General features: G+C 46.6%; 1 protein-coding gene and 1 long non-coding RNA gene across 6 annotated transcripts in view; one reads left to right on the forward strand and one right to left on the reverse strand.

The window, feature by feature from the left end:
- MYO5B (myosin VB) overlaps positions 1-21,445 on the reverse strand; it is a 335,372-nt gene that overhangs the window by 1,468 nt on the left and 312,459 nt on the right. For all 5 annotated transcript variants that reach the window (XM_061400147.1, XM_061400145.1, XM_061400148.1 and 2 more), the window contains 8 exons: positions 18,851-18,944; positions 17,395-17,538; positions 14,740-14,891; positions 13,953-14,042; positions 11,649-11,799; positions 9,956-10,241; positions 8,892-9,066; positions 7,048-7,128 (listed from right to left, as the gene is read on the reverse strand). In XM_061400147.1, coding sequence (XP_061256131.1) covers positions 7,048-7,128; positions 8,892-9,066; positions 9,956-10,241; positions 11,649-11,799; positions 13,953-14,042; positions 14,740-14,891; positions 17,395-17,538; positions 18,851-18,944 — 1,173 coding nt within the window. The remainder of the gene's footprint in view (positions 1-7,047; positions 7,129-8,891; positions 9,067-9,955; positions 10,242-11,648; positions 11,800-13,952; positions 14,043-14,739; positions 14,892-17,394; positions 17,539-18,850; positions 18,945-21,445) is intronic.
- LOC133237736 (uncharacterized) lies at positions 10,212-16,731 on the forward strand. The gene is made up of 3 exons (XR_009733318.1): positions 10,212-10,639; positions 11,781-11,913; positions 13,649-16,731. It is a non-coding gene; the product is annotated as an uncharacterized LOC133237736 (long non-coding RNA).

Below are 21,445 nucleotides of genomic sequence, written 5' to 3' on the forward strand. Positions count from 1 at the left end.
TCACAGGAGTCCCAGAAAAAGGGAAGAGAGAAAGGGATAGCAAACTATTTGAAGAAATAGTGACGGCATTCCCAAATCTGATGAAAGACATATTTCCAAGAAGCTCAACAAACTAGCAGAATAAACTCAAAAAGAGTCACTGAGACACATTATGTCAAAGTATCAAACCCCAATGACAAAGAATCCAAAGAACAGCAGGAGAGTAGTAACTCATCACGTAACTTATCCTCAGTAAAAGCGGATTTCTTATCAGAAACCATGGAGGCCAGAAGGCAGTGGGATGACACATTTTAATTTCTGAAATAATTTCTTCTAGTCAACCAAGAATTCTATATCTGGAGAAACTGTCTTTCAAGAATGAAGGAGGATTACAGTCAGCCCCTTGTATTCACAGGTTCTGAATCTGTAGATCCAACCAACCACGGATCAAAAATATTTTTTAAAAACTTCAGGAAGTTCCAAAAAGTAAGACTTGAATTTGACATATGCTGACAACTATTTACATAGTATTTACATTGTATTACGTATAATAAGTAATCTGGAGATGATTTAAAATGTACAGGAAGATGTGCATAGGTTATATGCAAACACTTTTTTAATATAAATATAAAATTGCCATTTTATATAAAGGACGAGCATCCACAGGTTTTGGTACCCATGGAGGTCATAGAACCAATCCCTCCTGGATACCAAGGGACAGCTGAGTCATTTCCAGAGAAACAAAAGCAGAAGTAGCTGGTTACCAGTAACCAGTAACTAAAGAAAGTAATTTTACCAGTAACTAAAGAAAGTCCTTCAGGGTGAAATGTAATGTAAGGACATTAGACGGTAACTCAAAACCGTAAGAAAAAATAACACTGGTAAAGCTGTGTGTTAAGTCACTTCAGTCATGTCCAACTCTTTACAACCCCATGGGATTCCACTCTTTACAACCCCCACCAAGCTCTGTCCATCAGATTCTCCAGGCAAGAATACTGGAGTGGGTGGCCATGCCCTCCTCCAGGAGATATTCCCAACCAGGGATCAAACCCACATCTCCTGTGTCTCCTGCATTGTAGGCAGGTTCTTTACCATGAGCGCCACCTGGGAAGCCAGGTAAATGTAAAAGCCAGCATTACACTTTTGTTTTGCAGCACCTTTGTCCCCTGTATGACTTACACAAATGCAGAAAGTAAGAATAAATTTCTGTTAATGGGTACACACGTTTAACGGGAGTAATCTGTGGCAATAACAATATAAATCAAGAGGGATGGAGATGCATAGCAGATGGAGATGCATGGATGCATGCATCCACTTGGTTTCAATATACTATTGGAACCAAGTGGATATTATTTAAACTAGGTTGTTACAGGTTGAAGACATTCATGGTGATCACCACAGTAACCACTAAGAAAATAACCAGAAACTTCCCTGGTGGTCCAGTGGTTAAGAATCTGTCTGCCAATGCAGAGGACATGGGTTCAATTCCTCTTCCTCCAGGAAAATACGACATGCCGTGGAGCAACTAAACCCACGCACCACAACTGCTGAAGCCTATGCACCCTAGAGCCTGTGCTCTGCAACAAGAGAAGACACTGGAATGAAAAGCATGTGCAGCACAGTGAAGAGTAACCCCTGCTCGCTGCAACGAGAGAAAGCCCACGTGAAGCAACAAGACCCAGCAGAGCCAAAAATACAAATAAAGAAGTAGAAAATAACCAAAAAGTGTGCAGAGATGTAGGGAATCAAAATGATACCCTCACTACAAGAAATAAACACACAAGACAGTGATGAAAGAGCTGAGAAACACAAAACGTATAAGACATACAGGAAACAAGCAGTCAATGGCAGAAGTAAGTCTTTGATCAGCAATACTTTAAATGGAAACATAAAGGCAATTAAAAGGCAGGGACTGGCAGAAAGGATTTTCAGAAAGTCACCTACACACTGTCTGAAAAAGACTCACTTTAGACACACAAAAAGATTGAAAGTAAAAGTTTGAAAAAAGATATTTCAAGTAACCAGAAAAGAGCTGATACAGCTGTATTATTGTCATACAAAGTACACTTCAAGTTAGAAAAGTTTACAAGAGGCAAAGGACATTATATATGCATAAAAGTCTCAATCTATCAAGATATGAGTTATATATATGCATCTGTCAACAGAGCTCAAAATAATGGAAGGAACTGAAGGAGAAATGAGTCTATAATAATAATCGGAAACTTCATTACCTCATTTTCAATAATGGATAGAACCACCAGGTGGAAGATCAAGAGCAAACAGAGGCCAATGAATACCACTATAAATCAGGTAGACTTAAACATACATGACCAATTTAGAGTTATCCCCAGAATGCAAGGGTGGTTCAACATACAAAACTATAAGAATGATGTATATACTTCATGCATTGCTGGTGGGAATGCAAAACGGTGTTTGAAGTAGTTCCTCAAACATTTAAACACAGAATTACTATATGAACTTGTAATTCAACTCCCAAGGATACACTAAAATAATTTAGAACAAGTACTCATATTTGTACTCCAATGTTAATGAAAGCACTGCCCCCAATAAACAAGCAGTCCAGGGTCCATCAACAGACAAATGGATAAACAAAATGTAATATATAAACACAAGGGGTTATTATTCGACCACAAAGAGGAATGATGTTATGCTACCTGTTATATAGCAAAACACAGATGAACCCAAAGAATACTGTAAGTAAAATAAGCCAGACCCCAAAGGACAAATTTACATGAAATACCTAGTACGGGCAAATTCATAGAGATGGGAAGTAAAATAGAGGTTATCTGGGGCTGAGGTAAAGGAATTATAGGGAATTATTGCTCATTGGGTTAAGTTTCTGTTTGGAATGATGAAAAAGTTCTGGGATTAGTGGTGATAGTTATACAACATTGTGAATATAATCAGTGCCACTGAACTGTACACTTAAAAATGGTTTAAAATAGAAAAACACATGGCAAAAGATGAGGTGGGGAGAGTATACTCATTAGGTTATGAGGCTCAAGAGAGTAAATGTGTGTGAAGAAAGCACTCAGAGCAGCCTCTGGTACTTGGCAAGTGCTATGTTGTTTGCTGTTCTTTTTATGATACGAAATTTATCTCTTTATGATAAATTTCCTTTCTTCCTTGAGTCTGGCACACACCATCAAACTTTGAACTATTCAAAGGCAACTAACTGTGAGTCCTGCCAATAGGAAAATCAATATATCCTGATTGAAAACACAGGTCATCCCACATTAACTTCAAGTATGAGAACTGCTTTTCCTGTTGGGACAAGGCACCATCATTGCTTTCAGTTCAGTTCAGTCACTCAGTTGCGTCCGACTCTTTGCGACCCCATGAATTGCAGCACGCCAGGCCTCCCTGTCCATCACCAACTCCCAGAGTTCACTCAAACTCACATCCATCGAGTCAGTGATGCCATCCAGCCATCTCATCCTCTGTCGTCCCCTTCTCCTCCTGCCCCCAATCTCTCCCAGCATCAGAGTCTTTTCCAATGAGGCAACTCTTCGCATCAGGCGGCCAAAGTATTGGAGTTTCAGCTTTAGCATCATTCCTTCCAAAGAACACCCAGGACCGATCTCCTTTAGAATGGACTGGTTGGATCTCCTTGCAGTCCAAGGGACTCTCAAGAGTCTTCTCCAACACCACAGTTCAAAAGCATCAATTCTTCAGTGCTCAGCTTTCTTCACAGTCCAACACTCACATCCATACATGACCACTGGAAAAACCATAGCTTTGACTAGATGGACCTTTGTTGGCAAAGTAATGTCTCTGCTTTTGAATATGCTATCTAGGTTGATGATAACTTTCCTTCCAAGGAGTAAGTGTCTTTTAATTTCATGGCTGCAATCACCATCTGCAATGATTTTGGAGCCCAAAAAGATAAAGTCTGACACTGTTTCCACTGTTTTCCCATCTATTTCCCATGAAGTGATGGGACCAGATGCCAGATAGTGACAATATTTTTGATATTCTGTAACCTTCTAGAGGTTTCATCATTTGCCCTTTAGAGAAGACAAGGGATATTTATCTGCTAAGTGAATCCCATGTGTGGATGTTACATTGACTTTAACACAGCATCTCTATTTTCTTACGTCTTGAAGCAAGGGGTGAGGTCAATAAATATGCAATGCAGTAGCCTTTGAAAAGTGCTAGGAAACAGGGTTTTTAGAATGAAATCTGCATGAGTGTAGGACTGTGACATGCTTCTAAGAAGGCAGAAGAACCCGTAGAGTTGAACGTGGGTAAGGAAAACAGTTTAAATTTCCAGGTGTCAAGTTTAAAAACACCCATGAGGTTTGGTATCTTGAAAGATGGGTCAAATTTATAAAGTAATTTTAAGTTTGAAAAAGTAGTTTGAAATGATAGGAAAAGAAGTTCAGAAAAGTCAAGGACGTTTAAGGATGAATAAGTAACTTCACTAACTTAAGATACCACAGGGCGGCTTTCATGTGATCCTGTCAGAGCAGTCTCTCCAGGAGTGTTGCTAGCTCAGCACTCAGCTGGCTCCAAGCTTTGCTGCATTTATTACTACAAAGCCATCGCACAGCATGAGAAAATGTGCATAAATGTAAAATGGCAACAGGCTCTTAAAATTTTTTCATAGCACTTAAGACCCTTTAAATTCTCCACCTTAGAGTTAGCAGTAGGCTCTGCACTTTAAAAGGTTTGAAGAAATTGTAAAGGATTTAAAGGAGAGTATAAAAATGGGACAAAAAAGAAAATAATACCTATACTACAATTCAGGAGCAAAGGGTATATATGTATTTATTTAAAATTCACAAGGTAGTCATTTCACAGGAATCATTCTTACACATCAGCATATTTTGTCCTAGCAAATGGTTTGCAAAAGCAACTTGTATTTATCCTACATAAGGTTCAAGTACAGGAGGATGGCATGAACCGTCCCAGCCTTTCCTCTGAGCACTGTGTAGGAAGAAACAAAACCAAAACCCTAGCTGGCAAACAGACACAGACACACACACGCACACAACATTTTTTTGACAGAATTGATGGACTCGAGAATTGACTGCTAAGGATGACTCAGAATCTCACTGTATATGTCTCCAGAGACTATCTGACCAACTTCCACTGCCTTTTTCCTACTACCTTAAACCCCAAGTGTGATTTGGCTCATATTCTTTGACCTTTGGCCTGAACTGTCTTCTCGTATACAGTGCCAATTTATAAGCAGTTAGAGCTCTCCCTCTAATGTGTCTCAGATATCTAAAAGCAAAAAAAAGACTGTCTAAGAAATATGCCCTCTGCTTTGTGTAAATTCTCAGCTCTCCATAAAAATAGTGGCATGTCAGAGAACTCAGTGGCTTCTGCCATCAGTCATTTCAGCAGCTGACGATACAACATCCATAGAGGTGACTCTCTGCCTGGTTCTCTCTGACCCAAATCTTTAACAAACCACTGGATTTCCCCCTCTGCCCTTAACAGAACAAGCTTCCATCTGACTGGCATCCTCCCCTGACCTTCAGCCTCTCTTCTCTACTTATACATGATGCTCAAGGTAATTTATTCTTTTCTGCTTTTCCTGCCTCCTTCTCTGATCACTTTCTCCCATTTCTTTTTATCCTTGATTCGGACTGACAGTTACTTCGCCAGCTGAAGAGACAGTTTAAAAGTTTGAAAAAGTATTGTGTCTCCTCAGGGTGCTCCCCACCTGTACTGATGGGAGGAGTGTTCGCCATTTTTGGACTAATCTTGATGTGACTCATCCTTTAGATGCTGTCAGCTACAGTCACACATGAAGATTAGGCACTCAGCACAGATCACTGAGGGCTCAGCTTAGGAAGCTCATCTTTAGGTAAACATTCACAAACTCTTAAGACAGATTTAAGTAATCATTTCCCTTAATATGCTTGCTTTCAAGAATGTTCCTAAGGGTAAATATTGTCTCTTATATATTGTAAGAGTCAAGATTTAAGAGCTCTTTTTTTTTTTTCCTTAAAGCAGTATTTCTTAGGACTTGCTGGGTGGTCCAACGGTTAAGAGTCTGCATTGCAATGCTGGGGATGCAGGTTTGATCCCTGGTCAGGGAACTAAGATCCCACACGCCACAGAGCAACTAAGCCCACAAACCGAAACCAAAGAGTTCATGAGCTGCAAGGAAAGATCCTGAATGACACAACAAAGGTCCTGCAGGCCGCAACTAAGACCCAACGAAGCCAAATAAACATTCAAAACAAAACAACAGTATTTCTTAGTTTCATTTATGGGTAGGGTTGACATTTTGCTTACTTTCTAATTCCACTTTGTGTTATAGTTTAGCAACTAGCTAGTGGTAAACTGGGGCTTCCATAGTGGCTCAGATGGTTAAGAATCTACCTACAATGCAGAAGACCCAGGTTTGATCCCAGGGTTGGGAAGGTCCCTTGGAGAAGGGAATGACAACCCACTCCAGTATTCTTGCCTGGAGAATCCCATGGACAGAGAAGCCTGGCAGGCTACAGTCCATGGGGTCACAAACAGTCAGACATGACTGAGTGACTTAACACACACACACAATGGTCAATGAAATAATACTTAAACAATGTAAAATCCAAGAGGCGAAGATTATTAAAGTTCAGTCTCCTTGTATATATGGTAGGTTATTTACCAAAAGAGAAAACCTAAGAATGTAAGGTCCTCTAGACTATAATGGAAGCAGTATTTTACTAATAAAGAGAAACTAGGTTAACTCTAAACTACCAATTTTTTTATTTGTTTTATCCTCTGCTAAGCTGCTAAGTCGCTTCAGTTGTGTCCGACTCTGTGCAACCCCATATACCGCAGCCCAACAGGCTCCCCCGTCCCTGGGATTCTCCAAGCAAGAACACTGGAGTGGGTTGCCATTTCCTTCTCCAATGCAGGAAAGTGAAAAGTGAAAGGGAAGTCGCTCAGTTGTGTCCAACCCTTAGTGACCCCATGGACTGCAGCCTACCAGGCTCCTCCATCCATGGGATTCTCCAGGCAAGAGTACTGGAGTGGGGTGCCATTGCCTTCTCCATGTTTTATCCTAGGACTTATAAAATTGATTACTATTTTAAAACTCACCTGGATTGTTCGTATAAAAGCCACTGTCACCCGTTCTTCAAATTCATTCAGAGGGGTATAAAGGTTCAAAATTTTGACAATCTGTTGGAATAAAAACAAAAGTTTAGCACAGAGCTAAATGAACCTAAAATCACTTTTGAACCTTAAAGAATATATGATATTGGCACCAGAGAACACTTCTCTGTGGGCAAGACCCACAATTCAGGAGCAGCTGGACTGACACTGAGGCATCCACGTTTAGTAAATTAGGGTCCCAAAGCTCTGCCTGGGAGATCTGAGCTCTCTTACTGACTCCTTTCTCCTATATATCTGCCCAACCCTCCCCCATGCTCTATGACTTATGAATTAATGAGGATTTTAGGAAACTGTTGGCCTGAAGTCTTCAGCGCCTTATCTACTAGCCACTTAAAGGTTTCATTAAAAGAGTTCTGGGTATCTTACCTTTTATAACAAAGGTCTTAACAGCACTTTCCTATCTCTCACCACCCCCCAAAATCACTTACTAAAGAGCAGGTTTTTCTCCTATCTAAACAGAAGGTACTTCTTTGTGTGGGGGAAGTGGCCTGCCCAGTGGCAGAGCGGTACCTGGTACAGTCTAGGAATAAACTTATGAAAGCAAAATTTTAAGTTTCAGAACTTTCAGTAAACATGTATAGAAGGAAGCAGCTTTCTTAAGAGCTTGGTATTTCATCTCTGAGTATCTAATGGAGGTGGTAAGGAAATGTATGTTTACTTGCAATAGTGAATTTGGATTCTGTTGTTCTTTAGGTGCTGGGCAGAGAGAAGGTGCATGATTTAATATGGAAAATCCCGATTTCTTCATGCTGGTCTCATTTTGCACCCCCACCCTGTGGTGGGCCCATTTCTAAACAGGCACATTCATGATGGAGGGCAAGGTCACCTATGTGACAGGATTTATCTTTTGACAGATGTAGTACTTCTTGAAGGCAAAAGAAGAGGGGGTGGTAGAGGATGAAATAGTTAGATAGCATCACCTAGTCAATGGACATGAACTTGAGCAAACTCTGGGAGACAGTAGAGGACAGAGGAGCCTGGTGTGCTGCAGTCCATATGGTCGCAAAGAGTCGGACGTGACTTAGCGACTGAATGGCAACAACAAACTATCTCTGCAACTGAGACCCAGTATAAATGCAACTTCTAGGGGGAAAAGGAAAGAAAATTTAAAGTCAGATGCTTACTGACTTTATTTAAAATAATGTAGGGACTTTCCTGGTGGTCCAGTGACTAAGACTCTACACTCCCAATGCAGGGAGCCTGGGTTCTAGCCTTGGTCAGGAAACTAGTACTTCCCACATGCTGCAAATAGGAGTTGGAACGCCACAACTAAAGATCCCTCGTGTCACCACTTAAAAAAATTGAAGATCCTGCATGCTGAAACTAAGGTCTGGTGCAGCTAAATAAAAAAATATAAAAAAACAAAATAACACATATGAAGTCTAAGTGAAAATACAAATGTAATGGAATTATAGTTGTAAAGGAAACAATTTAACGCCAAAAGACAGATGCTACTCCCAATTTCTGAAAGAAATTTAAATTTTGTGGTGAGAGACATTCCAGAACTCTCTGTAAGTGTTTAAAAACCTTTGTGCTTAAGCTTGATGCTTTGTGGGTTTGACTACCTGATCTTTCTAAGTAAATAAGAAAGACCAGAGGGTTACTGGCAGACCAAAGTATCTTTGGTTCATGCAGGAACAACCAATAGACTGAACTTTTAGGACTGTATCACCAGGGCAGAAAAAGGCCCAGAGTGCTTTGAAAACAACCTTTGACTTGGAACGGAAGCTGGCCTGGCCCTGAGTCCCTTTGGCTGACAGTGACCGTACCTGCTGGGTGCTGAGGGCGGTGCACAGGGAGCAGATGGCCTCAGCATCCTCGGGGCTTTTCTTCTTTAACTGCAGGAGCTGGGCAGCCTGAATCAGGGGTTCCATGGTCTCAACAGCTCCGCTCTGGTGCAGGTTTCTTCCCCGAAGCCATTCCTCCAGCTGACTAATGTTGTACCTTAGACACAGGAAGAGTGCACCCTGTGATGCCTGTCCTCCTGCTTCACTGGGACGAGCTCACCTCATGGCTTTCTTCTGCAGCCCAGCTACCACTAGTGTTATCACTCTCCTCCTCTTGATTCTCTTATGTGGGCAAGAGCGTGACAAGTATGTGGCACTCAGTAACTGTTTGCGGAATGAGTGGGTGCTTAAAACCAAGCCAAGATGAAGTGCCTAAAGTGTCTGTACTAAGTTAATGAAGAAAAGAGGCATTAACTATACTGAGTTAAAACAACTTACATTTAACATTCGCAAACATATTTGTACTCCGGTGAGCCATCATGCCTCTTAAATCATTGATTTTTCTCTCCAACCTAGCCAAATCATATTTACAACCTTTATAAAGTCTGCAAATATTTGAGCTTTGAACTGATTTGTTTACCAAGCTCACCTCCTCGGTGGAGAAGGCAATGGCACCCCACTCCAGTACTCTTGCCTGTCAAATCCCATGGACGGAGGAGCCTGGTAGGCTGTAGTCCATGGGGTCGCTAAGAGTCGGACACGACTGAGCGGCTTCACTTTCACGCATTGGAGAAGGCAGTGGCACCCCACTCCAGTGTTCTTGCCTGGAGAATCCCAGGGACAGGGGAGCCTGGTGGGCTGCTGTCTATGGGGTATCACAGAGTCGGACACGACTGATGCAAATTAGCAGCAGCAGCCTCCTCGGTATGTGATGACTTTCATCAACAAATAAAAAAGTGATGGATCTGAGTCACACACTGCCTGTGACAAGGACGGCCACTTGGATTTGGCTGTCATTTTCAGAGACAAATGTCCCCCGTGTGTGAGTGGAGCTGGCATGTGGGGTGTCCCCTCCCCTGGGGGTGGGCTGGGGTGCGCTCGCCTACCTGAGCTGCATGCCTGTGCTCCAGGAGCAGACGTCCTTCCGCAGAAGCAGGTTGTTGAGCGTCACCGCGTTGATCATGTAGAAGAGCTGTCTGAACACCTGCAGGATGATCTCGGGGTCCAGGCCTTGGTCGCACATAACCGTGTGGAAGGAGTTCATCTGGCGGATGATGGCTTCCAGGCAGTACGAGTTGTCTCCTTCTGGCATGCTGGAGGTGCGCTTCCGGTAGCCCGTGGGCTTCACCCCAGACAGACCCTGAATGCTCTCGTTCTCCAACATGGCCGACACTGAAAGTAAAGCACGATTAGAGCAACGGATGTTCCCAAATTAGATCAGCTTCGGGGTCACTTGAATCACAGAAGGCTTTGGCCATGATCCTGCCCAGAGCTGACTCTCAGGAACTTAGAGCATTTGGCATGCGATTTCTAATAGGTTGATCTCTACAACCGAGTTAAGTTTTCCACATAGAAATCTTGAGCTAAACCTGTGGACTAAATCTTCGCTTAAATTTATTGGTGATGGGACATAGGTAAAAGGTAAAACCAACTCAATTCTGTACTGGCTTCTGTGCTGAGCGACCAAAATTTGAGAATTGAGCAACGTGGGTGTGGGCCTGGACTCTGAGATCATCCAACAATTGTTCAAACAGCTCTTCTCCATCACTCTCTGACCATGTAAATCTTAGGTGAGTTGGTCTGTCATAGTTAATGCACAGAACTTAATTACATGTCAGGTGCTTTACATTCAGTGTTCCTTTTAATCTTCCAACAACCCATTTCCTAGTGAGGAAACTGAAGCATTAAATAATTTGTCCAAGGTTGCCCTACCAGGAAGTGGCAGGGCCAGGCTTTGAACCCAGGTCTGTCCAATTCTAGAACTGATGCAATTAACTATCACCTTGTCTGAGTCATGAAATATCCCCAGTTCTCCCTATGTCTGGTGGGAATAAACTAGCTCCTCCTAAGAAGATTCTCAGACAAGAAGAAGGATTTGGAATGAATCTTACCCCAAGGGATATATTTCTGGATGGCATGTGGGACCCTGTCCTACTTGGCATTCACTTACAACCAACTTATGCTGTCAGAACTTGGGGAAAACACTGTCCACGTGCTTCAGAACCTCCCCAGCCTTTAAGGAGCACAGTGAGTGATGCACATGTGTGTTACTTTTAACATAAAAAAATAACTGCTCTTATTTTTCAATTCTGGTATCATGTCAAGTGCCCAAGTGTCCTGCTTTGGACAGAATGTTCAATAAATATTTATTGCATGAGTGTTTACTACTGTGTTCATTTATATGAACATACTTAATTCTTTCCCTTTTCCATGAATAAAGCATATACATGGGCAAGAGTATTATATCTTGTCACTGTGTATGCATTTACATTTTCTGAATTTATATTTAGTACCTATGGAAATTAGTTTGGGGAAAAAATAATACAGTACATTACAGAAAAAGGAGATAGAGGGAAAATGATCTATAGTCTCACAACTCAAGCAGCTTTGATGGGCTGGTGTTGAAAGTTTCATGACTCTTTTTGAGTAGACGGCATACACCTCCTTTGTTGCCTTTTCTGGGAAGAGCCTGGGCTTTCTGAGGGCTGTCCTAAGATAGCCGGTTCCTTAAATGGAGGGAGTGCTTACCCTCACATCAGACTCCACAATGAGCGCTGGAGATCTCCAGTGCCAGCTTACCTATCATAGGCTGCAAGAGGCCCTCGGCGATTTTAATGAGCTGCTGGTAGATCTGAATGGAAAGATCGCTCAGCACCTGGCGGTATTCAGTGAGGTCAAAGTTCTTAAGACAGTGCTCATTCTGCTTTGCAGTGTTCTGAGTCATGAAGCCCTGCAGAGGGAGACGGGTGCTGTGCTGAGTGCCAGGCACAGGAAGACCTCCAGGCCTCCAGTCACTTCCGAGGTATCCTACTGTGGGGAGACCGCTCAGGTTCTGTCTGCTCAGGTGAGGTCCTATAAGACCCTGTCAGTTCTTCCAGTTCTCAAGGATGGCTCTTAAATTTGAAGGCAGAGTCAAAACTTAGCATGACAGAGGACTCGGAAAACTGCTTAGTCAAAAGTCTGTGATCATTTGGTCCAAATCCCTGAAGTCTCCCTGAGGCAGCAAAGTGCAGGTTGGCAGCAGGTCCCAGAAAAGAGGGATCCATGCTTCCTGCATCTTAACCCAGTTCTTGTCCCAATATGCCAGGTTACCCTAAAATATTAGGACTATACACAAGTCCCTGAAGAAGTACCTGGCTCGGAGTGTATGTTTTTACAATAAGAAATTTTATGTAGAGCCTATCATTGAGTATCAGAATTAATGGATGAACCAAGATGATTCCACAGTTATAGCACCATGTCTTATGAGCTTTCCTGTTAACTAGATGAAGTAATATTCAAGTTGAGAAAGCTGCTAATATCAGAAGAACTCATGTGAACAATATCTCTGTATTCAGGCCAAAAGCAATCAAGAGCAGCCGAAAAGTCAATGATTTCAAAAGGGTGACTGTCTCTAGCAATACCTCTCATACTATGTCAGGTCACAAAGCAATTCTTAAAGAAAACAAAGCAGGCAGAAGAGGGGATAACAAGATAATTGTTGTCTAAGCTATGCAGATCTGGTTACACTGTGATTCAAGACTTGTCCCTGGGAATATAAGCACAGGAAAGAGTAGCCCAACGTAACAGAATTCTTGGTCCTCCTGAGCCCTATATAATGTTCCCTGCAGAGTACAGACAGCATTAGGTCAAGTGGTGACTTTCAGGGAGATAACCTTAAATACAGTTTTCTGCTTAAAGTAAAAGCTTGTGTATAATGTTAGGGTTAGGGAATAGAGAATATCTGGTTTGAAATGAGCCCCATTTCTTCCAATAATAAACACACTATTTCTTTAACATTAACCCACTCCCTTTCATAATAACAACAGGTGATGAAATGAAGTTCAGATTCTAGGATAGATATGGGAGTCAAGTCCCATTCCGAGGGTGGTGAGACTGCCTGGCACGGCATGTTCTTCTATTATCCCAGAGAGAACAGTCTGTGAAAATTTATTCTGGCACAAAAGATGGAACAAAGCTTTTTGTTGCACCTCACTGAGTTACCCTGTGGGGAGTGTAGGGACTGAGACTGTGAAAGGAAAGGGAGGAAGCAAGCTGAGAAGGCCTGCAGGGCATTAGGTGTGAGCGGCATCTGGGCACAAGTTGGAAGTCTCATCAGAGAAATGGAGGTGAGACCGAGCTTTATGTTACTAGGTCACTGGGCTGAAGGCAAAGCATGGGAGAAGGTTTTTCAAGGATCAACAGTGGGAATGGTGAGTTCTAGAAAAAGCTGGACCCTAGAGCTCCAGAGCAGAACATTAAGTGACGGGATGAGTCGGGGCCTCAGATGAAGGGACTGAATTTGATGAGAAGCACGAAGCTGGGTTTCAGGGTCAGTTTGCACATCTGCAGTTCAGTTACACCCCGCCTCTTCTCTTAGACCATCTCTGTCTTGGAACAGACAAACTAACAGGTTGGCTTCGGAGACAGCCTGATCCGCCAGACCACTGAGCTTTCTGCCACGTTCCCAGAAATGGGGCCCTTCTAGGGCTGCTTCAGAAAATTAAGGTCACGGGGTTTTCAGGGAGATTCCTGGGGAGCTCTCAGATGATGGACGGGTTATGCAAACATTTCCCCACAAATCTTCCCATTCATTCCAGGGGCCCTCAGGGTCATCGAGGCCTGCCTTATTCCTGGTTCAGTGAACAGAGTCAGAGGTCCCAGAGACCACACACCCTCTCCTCAGGGCACACGAAACAGCTCAGGACGACATGTGGACAAAACAGAGATGGCTTCAGGACCGACACCTCTCCGCCCTGCCCCTGTTCTGACCTGGGGTCTGAGGTGCTCTGAGGTGGAACACGCTTTGCTGCACCAAGGAAACGAGGACCTAACTGCTGAAGAACATGGGGCACCTCGGTGGCGTCCGTGCCCTCCAGGGGCCTGGGCTCATCTCACACTCACCTCGTCCCCGCTGTACTGCTTCAAGCAGTGCAGGAGGCGGCAGGTGTTGGACAACCAGAACGACGTCATCTCAAAGTCCTCATTGTGCTTCTGTGAAAAGAAGAAGATGTGCCTGGGTATGAAGAGGTAGTTCCCATCTGTCCTGACGCATCCACCTTGCCTTCTCTCACCCAGGAGGCCCCAGCCAGGCCTGGCGACAAGCAGACCCTTACTATTCACGGGCACACGGAAGAAAGCCCTCCCCGCGAGGCTGCCTTCCTGCTCCTCTAGCCCCAGAGAGGACGCACGACCTTGCCTGGAGGCCCCTGATCAGTGGTGCACATCCAGCGGGGAGTGGCTGGGGTCTAGGGCCACTTGGGAGTCACACTGGAGAAAACTGGGGTGCAACCGGGCTGTATAGTACTAGGTCACTGGGCTGAAGGCAGAGCATGGGAGGACCAACCATGAAAGGGTGAGTTCTAGATAAAGCTGGACCCCAAGGTCCGGAGCAAACAGGAAGTCTTCCTACAACGAAGCCAAGGGAGACAGATGAGCCTGACTCCAGCAGGCCTGGGCTCTGCCCTGACCACTGGGCAAGATGGCCTGGCAGGTTCTTAACTGTCTGGGGTCCAGCACGCGGGTGCTGGGGAGCATGCAGCAAAACATCCTGGGGGTCCTGTTTGTCCAGAGATCAGGCGGCATTTCCCTCCAGAGCTGGAGATTCTGAGGAACTTGAACTGAGGTGACAGTGAGCTGCTGTGTTCATCCAGCTCCCCACGAGACCAGCACCTGGGGCCTGGACACTGACCTTAAGGACCTTCTTGATGCCGTTGATGGTGGAGGTCAGCAGGGAGTGCACCTTGAGGTCGTCGTTCACGTAGTCCGCGTGCCGGAGGCACATGTAGAGGATGTAGGCTGGGAGGCAGGGCACTGCGCCCGCCAGCACCTGCGGTTTCAACTCTGCCAACAACAGACAGCAACGATTAGCTCAACAGCAGACGCTGCTTGATGCTCAGGGTTGTAAGAATCCTGGCCCGCCATACAAACAGTCTCCCCAGGTTCCTGAAGCTCCTCGGGGTGGGGGTGGGGGGCTGGCAGAGGAGTAGGAGAGAAGATGCCCTGGATACACACATTCCTTTGGACCCTGTCTACCAGTATTTCAGAAACGCGTTAAAAAACAACAAACAAATTCCTAATTGTTTAAAATAGGCTTGTCACACCTTGTCCTTACAACACAGAGGAAGAGAATCCCCAGGGGCAGGGGGTGGGGTGGGGGGCTCCCTGCCCAAGTTTACACACAGGCCACAGTCCTTGCCAAGAAGGGGCCCACGGCCAGAGACTGGCTGAAGGCAGGAACAGGCTCCCTGATCAGGGGACCGGGGCAAGGACCCCCTAGGCTTCTGCACCAGCACTTCCTGCTGTGGACACAGTGGGCTCCTCAGCAGCAAGAAGGCAAGGCCTGGTCCCAAAGACAGAGCCCGCAGGCCAGGGGCTGGGTGAGCCAGAGCAACCTCTAGCCCATCTGGTCTTCCGTTCAGCAACCTCATGGCGGCAGCTGCCCACACTTTGCCAGAAGCGGCAGCTCAAGCAGGCCCTGACTGGCTCCAGCCACCGCCTCGCTGCTTGACAGCCATTTCACCAACCTCCCTCGTGGCCAGCGCTAACCGGGGTGTGGTCAGGAGAAGCTGCTGCCCCACCTTCCCCTTGCCTCCTGGGCTGTGTGCCCCGGCAGGACCAGAAGGGACTGGTGAGCCTCCCCCTGAACCACAGACTCCTGCTTGGCCTCTTGGCCCTTTCCTGCCAAAGCCCTCGGAAGACCAGGGAGAAGCTGTCAGACTGCTTGCCATTCCAGACGAGGTTCAGGGAGGCACAGACCAGGCTGAGAGCAAGGGGTGCTGGAAGGGCCCAGAGGAGGAGGAGGAGGAGGAAAGAACCAGGGACCGGCAAGGTGGAAAGGCAAGCACGAGGCCCAGGCACAAGGCCCCGGGCCTCAGATCCCAAGCACGCTGACTGCGGCCCCGACCCTCACCCCATATCCCTGTTACCTCCACCCCCAACCTCCACCTCATCCAGGTCCCACGAGCCCCTCAAAGCAATGAGGGAGGCCACCTCCCCTCCACCAGCAGGTGGGCTGGGGGAAGGAAGGGGCAACATCCTCAGATCTTCCACCAGGGAGTCCGGGGTCGGGGCTCGGCATGGGCTGCCAGCATCTCCAGGGGGTACTTGACCTCAAATGTACACCTACAGGCCATAATACTCTGATGCCTGGTTAACGTTTGGGCATCTCATAGGCTTAACAGATGACTGCAGACTGGCCCTTGACTCTAATTAGAAAACCAATAACATTTTTCCAGAAAAAAAAAATGTGCCTTTTTTTTAAGACCCAGACTTCTAAACCTTTTGGCTTTGAGCCTGACCCCTATGCAGACTGCAAATAGCTTCTCCTGCCTTGGAACTTTCCACTGTGATTTGGGATCCTGCAGCAGCTAAATGGCAGCGTCTTGGGGGTGGGGACCATGGCTCTACTTTTCGTCATCATCCACAGAACAGCCAGTGCTGGGCACCTGAGCTGCCGTCAGTGAAATCCTCCCCCAGTTCATGTGGGAAGTCGTTTAGAGGGAAGGTGGCCAAGTGCTCTGTGGAAGCCTAGAGCCACCTGAGCGATGAGCGTGGGGAGCTGCCCGTCAGCTGGCACAGCAGCCAGTGTTACTCCCTCCACCCTGTTTTACTCTGATGCTGTGAGCCCTGAGTTTCATTCATCGGAGATTAAAGGTTCTTTCCTAACGGCATTTGAACAAGACACAGCCTGTTTAAGGTGAACTTACGTCACATTTAGTTGTCAGGCAATTGTAGGGGTGGTAGGGGAAATTAACCTTTATAAAAACAGCAAAATACTCAGCTACTAAAAACACCCCAAATGAAGAGCTGAACCAAAACCTGTGCCGGGCTGAAATCACGCTCCGTTCTTCCGTCTCTTTTGAGTTCCTCACACTCGAACAATTCAACACAGCACTTTGACCTCTGTCATATTTCAAGTCTTACAGACGGGAGAACTCAGGCACCAGAGAAGGGAGCTAGCAGCTCGGGGGCCAGAGAACCAGGCCTCCAAAGACCCCTTGGTTCTGGCCCAGGCTCTCCCTGCTGGCCCTGCAGGCGGCTGCTGACGTGGGCTGGGCGCAGAGCAGGACGTCAGGCTGTTGAAGCCAGGTGGGGGTGTGAGACCAGAGGGGTCAGAGCTGGTACAACTGGCAAACCAGGCCCAGGGTGGCGAGGAAAGCAGCTCCCAAGAGCCCTGTAGGTGACCCCCCAGACACACTCTGGGGGCAGCCCACACACTAACCTCAGCATCAGCCTCACCTGGGAGCTCGTCAGAAACGCAGCAGCTCGAGGGGGCGGGTGAAAGTGGGTGGGGGTGTCAGTGAGGTGTGGGTTGTGCAGGAGGCGGACGGGAGGCGGGGCTGACCTGTCACCAGATTCCGAATGAGCAGGGCCTCGTCCTCCTTGTGGTACTCCAGCATGCCTTGGAAGTCCTTCTCCTTCCGCTGCACGGTGACCTGCCTGTTGAGCTCGTGCCGCTTCCTCTCGCTCTGGGCCAAGGCTTGGGCAGCTGAGCAGGGCAGAGGGACGGAGCATGAACTGAGAGATCTCCAGCTCAGGCCTGGGAGCCAGGCATCCTGGGTGGGCAGGATTTGGGCCAGGGTCTGGGCCCCAGGGTTCTGGGTTCGCTGGGCTCCCACACTCCATACATGGTCTACCCTGCAGTCTGGGTCACACGTGTGACAAGGAGACCTGAGCACTGGGCGCCGGATCCACTCAGGAGAGGGGCCGGGAAACACCCAGAATGGCAGAGGGCGGGCTGTGGACCAGAGAGAACTTAGGAAGGATGCAGGCGCAGGATGTACAACCATTCTGCTGGGGGCTGCTTCTCCCCCTTCCCCCAGAGATGAGAAGGGGGGAGGGGAGGAGGGAAGAGAAGGGAAGAGGGAGGGTGAAGGGAAGGAGGAGGAAGGGAGAGAAGAAAAAATCTGAGTGACCGGGAGATTGAGAAGTCTAGGAACAGAAAAGAAAAATCCAAAGACGGGGAGGGGCACGTGGGGTATGAGGGGCGACAGCTCAAGGCTAAACAGGACACGGTCCTGCCTTCCTAGAGCCTCATCTAAGAGCAGCAGGTGGACGTCAACGGGTGATTAACAAACTGACCCCTGTGATGGGAACGTGCCTGGCAGGCACGTGGTGTTAGGAGTGAAAGAGGGGACTGGAGCCTGAGCACGTGACTCCTGAGCTCAGGAGGAAGGAGTGGGAGAGGGGGGTTGCATCCCAGATGGTGAGGGGACCGAGGAGGGTTCCCAGGAAGGCGGGATGTGCAAAGAGGGATGGAGAGTGATATGATCAGACCTACAGCAGGGAGTCAGAGAAAGGACATTCTGGGGGTTTCTGGAAGATCCACTGAAGTCTCTGCCTTACCTCTCTGGGCCAGATGCCAGGTGGGACGTTTACCCAGGGAACTGGCCTCTCTCCCTGACTACTAGAGCACGGAGGGGGGCCCCCGTGGTTTCTGGCTTCATGTTACAGAGCGATCTTTCGAACCAGAAAGTTTTGCATTCCAGCTTTTAGCCCTTCCAAGACAGGTCCATGAGGCAATGTCCCCTTTCCACACAGCTTGGAGTCAGCACACGAACACCTGCTCAGTTTGTGTTTGTGGGTGAAGATACCAGCAAAATGAGACTGGGCGAGCTCCTAGGGTCTGCGTGAGTCCGTCACGTGTCTGTGCTGGGCGGGGGCAGCAGCAGGTGGAGCAAGTGACGTGTGGTGGTGGGGCGGGGGGGCGGGTGGGCAGGCAGGCCCCTCCCTGAGGGGGGCTGAGCACACCTGTGCCTCAGAACACACACACACCTACTCACACCGCACTCACACCCTACCTTCCAGGTCCTGGACCTTCTTCATGTAAATCTTCAGTTGCTTTTTGAGCTTCCTCTCGTTCTTCTCCAGCTTCTCAACTAACTCTTTAAGGTCCTAAAAGCAGAAGGAAGCAGTGTGATTCAGTTCAGTTCAGTTCAGTCGCTCAGTCGTGTCCGACTCTTTGTGACCCTGTGAATCGCAGCACGCCAGGCCTCCCTGTCCATCACCAACTCCCAGAGTTCACTCAGACTCACGTCCATCGAGTCAGTGATGCCATCCAGCCATCTCATCCTCTGTCATCCCCTTCTCCTCCTGCCCCCAATTCCTCCCAGCATCAGAGTCTTTTCCAATGACTCAACTCTTCACATGAGGTGGCCAAAGTACTGGAGTTTCAGCTTTAGCATCATTCCTTCCAAAGAAATCCCAGGGCTGATCTCCTTCAGAATGGACTGGTTGGATCTCCTTGCAGTCCAAGGGACTCTCAAGAGTCTTCTCCAACACCACAGTTCAAAAACATCAATTCTTCGGTGTTCAGCTTTCTTCACAGTCCAACTCTAACATCCATACATGACCACTGGATAAACCACAGCCTTGACTAGACAAACCTTTGTTGGCAAAGTAATATCTCTGCTTTTCTATATGCTATCTAGGTTGGTCATAACTTTTCTTCCAAGGAGTAAGTGTCTTTTAATTTCATGGCTGCAGTCACCATCTGCAGTGATTTTGGAGCCCCAAAAAACAAAGTCTGACACTGTTTCCACTGTTTCCCCATCTATTTCCCATGAAGTGATGGGACCAGATGCCATGATCTTCGTTTTCTGAATGCTGAGATTTTAGCCAACTTTTTCACTCTCCTCTTTCACCTTCATCAAGAGGCTTTTTAGTTCTTCTTCACTTTCTGCCATAAGGGTGGTGTCATCTGCATATCTGAGGTTATTGATATTTCTCCCGGCAATCTTGATTCCAGCTTGTGCCTCTTCCAGCCCAGCATTTCCCATGATGTACTCTGCATATAAGTTAAATAAACAGGGTGACAATATACAGCCTTGACGTACTCCTTTTCCTATTTGGAACCAGTCTGTTATTCCATGTCCAGTTCTAACTGTTGCTTCCTGACCTGCATACAAATTTCTCAAGAGGCAGGTCAGGTGGTCTGGTATTCCCATCTCTTTGAGAATTTTCCACAGTTTATTGTGATCCGCACAGTCAAAGGCTTTGGCATAGTCAATAAAGCAGAAATAGATGTTTTTCTGGAACTCTCTTGCTTTTTCGATGATCCAGTGGATGTTGGCAATTTGATCTCTGGTTCCTCTGCCTTTTCTAAAACCAGCTTGAACAGCTGGAATTTCATAGTTCACGTATTGCTGAAGCCTGGCTTGGAGAATTTTTAGCATTACTTTACTAGCGTGTGAGATGAGTGCAACTGTGCGGTAGTTTGAGCATTCCTTGGCATTGCCTTCCTTTGGGATTGGAATGAAAACTGACCTTTTCCAGTCCTGTGGCCACTGCTGAGTTTTCCAAACTTGCTGGCATATTGAGTGCAGCACTTTCACAGCATAATCTTTAAGGATTTGAAATAGCTCAACTGGATTCCATCACCTCCGCTAGCTTTGTTCGTAGTGATGCTTCCTAAGGCCCACTTGACTTCACATTCCAGGATGTCTGGCTCTAGGTGAGTGATCACACCATCGTGATTATTTGGGTCGTGAAGATCTTTTTTGTACAGTTCTTCTGTGTATTCTTGCCACTTCTTCTTAATATCTTCTGCTTTTGTTAGGTCCATACCATTTCTGTCCTTTATCGAGCCCATCTTTGCATGAAATGTTCCCTTGGTATCTCTAACATTCTTGAAGAGATGTCTACTCTTTCCCATCCTGTTGTTTTCCTCTATTTCTTTGCATTGATCGCTGAGGAAGGCTTTCGGGTCAAGGCTTGTTGACTGTATAGAGCTTCTCCATCTTTGGCTGCAAAGAATATAATCAGTCTGATTTCGGTGTTGACCATCTGGTGATGTCCATGTGTAGAGTCTTCTCTTGTGTTGTTGGAAGAGGGTGTTTGTTATGACCAGTGCATTTTCTTGGCAAAACTCTATTAGTCTTTGCCCTGCTTCATTCCATAATCCAAGGCCAAATTTGCCTGTTACTCCAGGTGTTTCTTGACTTCCTACTTTTGCATTCCAGTCCCCTATAATGAAAAGGACATCTTTTTTGGGTGTTAGTTCTAAAAGGTCTTGTAGGTCTTCATAGAACAGTTCAACTTCAGCTTCTTCAGCGTTACTGGTTGGGGCATAGACTTGGATTACTGTGATATTGAATGGTTTGCCTTGGAAACGAACAGAGATCATTCTGTTGTTTTTGAGATTGCATCCAAGTACTGCATTTCAGCAGTGTGATTAGAACACATCTAATCCCACCCTGGAGGGAGGGGCGGAGGGGGGTGGGGTGGTGGTCCTGGCACCCGGCGAATCAGGCCGCCAATGAGGAGGCCAGGCTCCCGCTCCAGTAGGAGCTCCCTCACCTCCCACCCCCGCTGCTTCCCAGTCTGGACCCACAAAGCAGGGGATGGGTCAGAGTGTTCTCTCAGTTTAGATGGCAGTCTCCTCCCTGCTCAGGCTG

The sequence above is a fragment of the Bos javanicus genome, chromosome 24 (assembly GCF_032452875.1).
Source record: "Bos javanicus breed banteng chromosome 24, ARS-OSU_banteng_1.0, whole genome shotgun sequence".
NCBI classification, from domain to species: domain Eukaryota; kingdom Metazoa; phylum Chordata; class Mammalia; order Artiodactyla; family Bovidae; genus Bos; species Bos javanicus.